Here is a 6639-nt window from a genome sequence, read left to right on the forward strand (position 1 = left end):
CTACAGTTTGTTATTTTAACAAATGTGGGCTACATATAGGCTAACAACTAAAGACATGGCAAAATAGCAACACCTGCTCAATTCAAGAAATGGAAATTATGTAAGTAAATACTGTATTCGCACATTTTAGGATACTGTGTTAGGATACATTAATTTTTAAAAGTCTGGTTTGCTCTGCAAAAGTCCCGTATACTCACAATGACACACAGGAACTAAAGTTCATTTATCGGAGCGAAGTCGGAATCATTTCAGCAGCGCACCTCCTGTTTGAACTTTCACCCCTTCGTTTTCTTTTGTTTTGATGTCGCAGAGCATCATTTAGGCCACCAAACACCAGTTTTTACTGTCTGTTTACTAATGACACAGTCCTAATGGACACACTGAGTATGTTTCAAATACGTCGATCTAACTGCTGGTCAAATGTAAAGCTCGTTTAAAATCTGTTCAACTGAATCAGTCGTGCTAACTCGTTGACGTTAGCTGTCCAACTTCAACATGAAGCTTTATTTACTCCCATTTTTCTAATATCCCCTTAAAGAACGGGTCGACAGTCAATACATTCAACAACTGAGTGTGGTTTTAATTCCTCTGACGTCTTTGAGAAGGTAACTGTTGTTAATTGTTTTTTTTAAAGATAACGTAAATGTTGGGAATGCTTAGCAACGTCAACGTTCACTCGCTATCATAGCAACGCATGTTACCTTGTCAACTGGATAACAGCCAGACTAACGTTAATACAACTGATTAGTACAATTGTCGCAAGCTCCACTATAACTTATGAGCTTAAGATAACGCTATATCATATGTTTACCGCACCCGTTGGTCTATGGTTGCGTGTTATTGTAGAAGAATCGACTGGATTCACACTTTACAAATTTCTTGTAAACTTTTCTTTTGTTTCTGTTTAAAGTCAGTATCATGTTATATAATTCGTTTATTAAATTTACATATGTAAGATCTTCTGGTTGTATTTTATTCACAGCCTGTTTGGTCTAGTTTAAGACAACAGAGGACGACGGCGTAACGTTAGATCTTTCAATGGGCGAGGAGAAGCCAGAACCTCTGGATTTTGTGAAGGACTTTCAGGAGTACCTGAGTCAACAGACCCAACATGTCAACATGATATCTGGCTCTGTCATCGGAGGGAAAGACAGTGAGGATCTCCAAGGAGGTAATGCTTAGAGGGCCTTCCAGTGTGTTGTTTTAGACTTGACTAAATATGTTCCCAAAAAAGAAAACTCTGTCATTATGTCGTTTCAAAACTGTACGACTTTCGTTCATCTTCAGAACACAATTTTTGATGAAATCTGAGAGATTTTTGTCCCTCCATTGACAGCTACGCAACTGAAACTTGGCCTCTTCAAAAAGTTCATAAAGAAATTGTAAAAACTAATCCGCATGAATTGAACGGGTTATTCCAAATTTCCTGAAGAGACTCGATCGCTTTATATTTTTCGATAAAAGATTGTATTTAGGCTTTTATTCACAGAAAAACATTTAACCTTACCAGCAAACATAAACAGAAGCTCAAACGTGCTTCGTAACACAAGAATGAACCTCATTGGGTCTGGCATGTCAAGCGAACATGTTTGAGCTTCCATTTACCACAACTAATGTGTGAGTTGATGAATGTTTAATAAAAGCCTAAATTGAATCTGTTCATCATATAAAGCGATCGTGTCTCTTCAGAAAATTTGGACTAAACCGCTCTCAATTCGTATGGATTAGTTGTACAATCTCTTTATGAACTTTTTGAAGCATCAAAGTGTCAGTTGCGAAGCTGTCAATGGGCGGACAGAAAGCTCTCAGATTTTATGAAAAATATCTTCATTTGTGTTCTGAAGATGAACGAAAGTCTTACAAGTTTGGAACGACATGAGGATGAGTAAATAATGACAGAATTAAAATTTTTGGGTGAACTAACCCTTTAAGCTGTCATTTGGTAGGTGCTAGTTTGAGACCAAATGTTGGTTTGTAGTTATTTATAAACTTTTAATGGTATTTATTTATTTATTTTAAGCATTTAAATATTTATTTATTGTTTTTATTTAATTATTTATGTCTTCTTGTTCTAGCCACGCTGTAGGGATCCCAATGTTGTTACTTTTTTGTTATTTTGGAATGAATTAAACAATAAATTAAAGGTACAGTATCTTTTTTGTTCGAAATGAATAAAATTGTAATAATTTGTCAATACATCATCAGTCCTTCTTCCAAAACATGTTTTTCTCTTACTCTGATTCACTATGGTAAGGGCAGGATGGTTTTCACGGGAAATTGCATACATGCGTCACTCGCCGTGAGTGTCTAGTCATATCCGTAGATAGAGAAAAGTTTCTCCAGCTACTTTGTACATGGTGTGGGAGAGGCATAGGTTAATTTTCACAACGAGCGAGAAAGGATGACATGGGGCAGGCTAAATCTCGAATCACCCCTTTACAATAAACGCAGAATAGAATCTGCTGACAGATACAGATCTTGTATTAAAACAAGAATCCACATTGGCTTGGCTTTTTGGAGATGGCGAGAACTGAGGGATTTGAAATGTTGTAAAAGTGAAGATTTTTTTTGCTCAACAAGTAAGGCATTTTATTGAACAGATAAATTGCCATTTGTAGCTCTCTAACAGAGTTCATTGTAAAGCATTATCTATTGTGAACAATTTATTAAAATTAAAATAAATAAAAAAGTTACATATTTTACCTTTAGGTTATTTTATTATAGATTAACATGTCCAACATTTTTCTCAACATTTGGATTCATGCCTCTAATTCTTGAAAAATGTGTACCGGTACCTTATTTGTGGAAAGTGCATGCTGATTCTAGTGTGCTGAATGCAAAACTCTAATATAACTTACTATATATCCTCATCTTAATCATATGTCTTGATCTTAGTTATTTTCTGTTTTTGTTTTCTTACCTTAAAGAACTTGGCCAGAATGGCCTGGAGCACCCAGCAGTGGACATGTCCTTAGAGGATAGTTCAGGGATGTTAGTGGATGGCTTTGAGAGAACATATGATGGCAAACTCAAGTGCCGCTATTGCAACTACGCCACTAGAGGCACTGCAAGGTTAATCGAACACATTCGCATCCACACAGGTAAGACTGATCTTTAACTTTAGTTGCACTTATATAGGTGCTCTTTGGTCTTTTCATCAGCTTACCAAGTACATGTTGAGATGTTCTCTATCTCTTCCTCCAGGTGAAAAACCCCATAGATGCCACTTGTGTCCTTTCGCCTCAGCGTACGAGCGCCACCTGGAGGCGCACATGCGCTCTCACACGGGTGAGAAGCCCTACAAATGTGAGCTGTGCTCTTTCCGCTGCAGCGATCGCAGTAACCTTTCTCATCACCGGCGTCGAAGACACAAACTCCTTCCCATGAAGGGCGCGCGCTCTGCTATCTCACACCGAAAAATGCTCAGTGTCCTCCAGAAGAGAGGAAACTCTCTGGGTTATGGCCGCCGGCTGCTCATCAACCTCAGCCCGCCATCCATGGTATTGCAAAAGCCCAACTCAGAGCAGCACCACTTGGGTGACTTCGGTCATGATCTGCCTCCTCACGCCCACCTCCATCAGGAGGCCTTTAACAGTCTAGGAAAGGATGCGCAAATTGGTGGAGCAATTGGAAGTGGCTCTAGGGAGGACCAGGACATGGTCTTGGACAACCCGCTGAACCAGCTTTCGACTTTGGCCGGTCAGCTTGCCAGCATCCCGTCTGAAGCCCAAGGTGCACCGGTATCTCCCGGAGCAGAATCTCTACCCGACGAAAAACCCACATTCCTCGTCCAGCAGCCTGTGATGGCACCCGCTGCCGTCTCTGTCAGCGCGGCTCAAGCTTCTTCTCCCATCACCCCCGAGCCAAGACCGGCAGCGCACAGTGGCTGTAGCCCAGGGGTGGGACCCTGCAGCGAGAGAACCAGCACTCCCAGCGGTACCAACAGCCAGCCAGGGACGCCCACACCAGTACAGGACCCCCAGATGCTCCACCACTGCCCCCACTGTCACATATATTTCCCCGACAACATCCTCTACACCATCCACATGGGTTGCCATGGTTACGAGAACCCTTTTCAGTGTAACATATGCGGACACAGATGCAGAAACAGCTATGACTTTGCCTGTCACTTTGCAAGAGGCCAGCACAAATAAGGACACATGGGTGTTACGTTGCCCTGTTTTACATAACAATAATACAATTATAGTATCTGGAACATTCCAAAGACAAAATTGGGTGACTCTGCTTTGTAACTATTTTATTGGAACTGTTATTGGTATGTTATGAAGAAGTCAGTAAGCCACATTTAGAGTGTACATTTTTTTGGTCTTTGAAAAGGCAAGAAATGTGGATGCTAAAGGTGTTCTCACATCAAAAACTACCATCCCATTTTCCCAACTTTACAATCATTCAGAACACAGATTTTGCCTCAGCTCTCTTTTATAAGTGCCAGAGTTCAGTAATCAGTGCCTACAGTTATTTTCTGAAAGTTGACACTTTACATTTTTTGTATTATTATTATTATTATTATTTTTTACATTTGGAATTCAGTGACATGAACGACAGTAAATGTTATGGCTATTCTTACGCTTTAGTTTAAATGTTGTAACTTGACATTGCCACATTTAATATTTCTTTCCTCTAATTTATGATAAATTATCAAAAATTATTACTTGCTTATTGGTTGAGAGAGCTACATTATTTAGGCTTAACTTAGATCAACAAGGTTGAGATTGAAAATGAAAATATATTGCACAGATAAGTAACCTGGCTGTTTAGCAGTGAGAAATAGTGTCCTGTAGGATTGTTGTTCAAATTGATCATTTTAGTGACCCGAGGTCTTCTTACTTAGCACCATAGCACATGGCTGTATACACTGGTTTTGTAAAGCAGTGTTAATGATTGTGTTTGAGCAGTGTGGGCACACTGTTCTCTCTTTCATTCTCTCGCCCTCGCCACCTGTGCCATGCTGTAGATGTTATTTGTAATGTTTTTGGAAATGTCTGTGGTGCTACTATTTAAACATTTCATATCTGCATAATGAACTAAATTATCAGAAAAGTATTGAATAACATGTTTTGGTGGATTTGATGTTGAATGTCAATAAACCTGACTTATGCGACGTGTGCTTCAATGATTGTTCGTTCTGTCATTTCATTCTCAAAACCAAAAAGGTAGGCCTTGCATTTCTGTCTGGTCCACATCTGGTAAGTTGCCTAAATATCTTCCTGCTAATAAACCTTGAAAAGTCTCTTGACTCTTAGATCCACCAGAAAATTTAAAGAAATATAAATTTTTTAACCATAGATTAAATCTCTCATTTAAAAATGTATGTATATAAAGAAAAACTATAAAAACCTATGTCTACAATGTATACAGTAAGGATGAAACAAGTTTCTCCTTCACATGAATTATGACTGATTAGCTGAATGGTCTATTACATTGTCATCAGCCACCTGTATAATTTGAGTTAATACCTGTAAAATTAGAATGTCCATGTCATCATTGGTTTCAGTTTCCTAGTTCTTCACTGGAAAGATGTGACACATTGGAACACCCACTGTAATACTGCACCATTCCATCTAAGAACAAATCATTTAGAAGGTCAAACTCAAGTTTAAACTCGATGTGCAAGTCAGCAACAGGATATGGAGCCTGGGGCTTATTTAAATATCATTGTTTACCTTTTCGCTGATATTTTTGCTGTAGAAGATCCTCTGTAAATTTGTTTTCACCAATGAACATGCTTGATCCACATTTTTCATGACAATGACCAGCAGTGGCGGACTGGGACAATAATTCAGGCCGGGAATTTGACTCCACTGCCAGGCCACCTCTGCTGCTGCAGTCACCACCACCCTATTCATGTAATACTGGACTGATAAACTTGTAGGCTAACCCTATTAATGTACCAGGTAGACTACCAGATGCAATATAAATGAATAAAAAAATAACCCTTAAAAAATCACTAGGAATACACCATTTATACTACCAAACCAATGACAAATAGAAAATTGGCTTTTTAAAAGAGATAATAAGAGACACATTCACATGTTGAAATATTTACATTTTATGTATTTTCAGTGCTCAACTCTAGGGGTGGGCGATATGGCAAAAGTATAATATCACGATTCACGATTTTATCACGATTCTTTTTTTAATGTTGGTTTTACTATTTTGTGACTGAGCATTACAGCCAAACTAATGTCCATATTTTAAAAACAAAGCCTTAGGTAACAAGATATAAAATAAAAAAGAATAGCAGACAGGGGCGAAGATATTTTTTTTGTCATTTTCTTTGTTATTAAATATTAAGATCAAAGATACACATTACACATACACAACTTAATATACAAATTAAATAAACAGTGCTTTATGTTTTCAGCTGCAGTAGGTGTATTTAACAGTAGCATTGAAGAAAGTACTTAAAATAACAAAAATAACAAATATGAAAATAAAACAAAACATAGACTTCACTGTATAAATTATACATTGATACTTATTAAAGCTACTATTAAAAGTTATCAGTCAGGAGCAGTGAGTGATTTTCTCTTTGCATTTTGTTGTTTTATTAACATTAAAGGGATAGTTCTCCTAAAAATGCTATTTGTCATAAGTTACTCTCTCAAGTTGTTTTAA

At 37.9% G+C, this 6639-nt stretch overlaps 1 protein-coding gene across 1 annotated transcript; it reads left to right on the forward strand.

Moving 5' to 3' along the window:
* Positions 1-253: 253 nt before the first annotated feature.
* Positions 254-5134, forward strand: ikzf5 (IKAROS family zinc finger 5). Its single transcript, XM_084096655.1, has 4 exons — positions 254-605; positions 983-1171; positions 2928-3101; positions 3205-5134. Exons 2-4 carry the CDS (start codon positions 1039-1041, stop codon positions 4152-4154), a joined length of 1257 nt encoding a protein of 418 aa, XP_083952781.1. The 5' UTR covers positions 254-605; positions 983-1038; the 3' UTR covers positions 4155-5134.
* Positions 5135-6639: the final 1505 nt, after the last annotated feature.

The sequence above is a fragment of the Abramis brama genome, assembly GCF_963993115.1.
Source record: "Abramis brama genome assembly, chromosome: 21".
In the NCBI taxonomy this organism is placed as follows: domain Eukaryota; kingdom Metazoa; phylum Chordata; class Actinopteri; order Cypriniformes; family Leuciscidae; genus Abramis; species Abramis brama.

What these genes read in the sequence shown, in the direction of transcription:
- ikzf5 (XM_084096655.1), top strand. Translation starts at nt 1,039, where the DNA reads ATGGGCGAGGAGAAGCCAGAACCTCTGGATTTTGTGAAGGACTTTCAG. An exon ending in CAGTGAGGATCTCCAAGGAG is followed by an intron (nt 1,172 to 2,927) that starts GTAATGCTTAGA and finishes CTTACCTTAAAG; the next exon opens with AACTTGGCCAGAATGGCCTG. An exon ending in ACACATTCGCATCCACACAG is followed by an intron (nt 3,102 to 3,204) that starts GTAAGACTGATC and finishes CTCTTCCTCCAG; the next exon opens with GTGAAAAACCCCATAGATGC.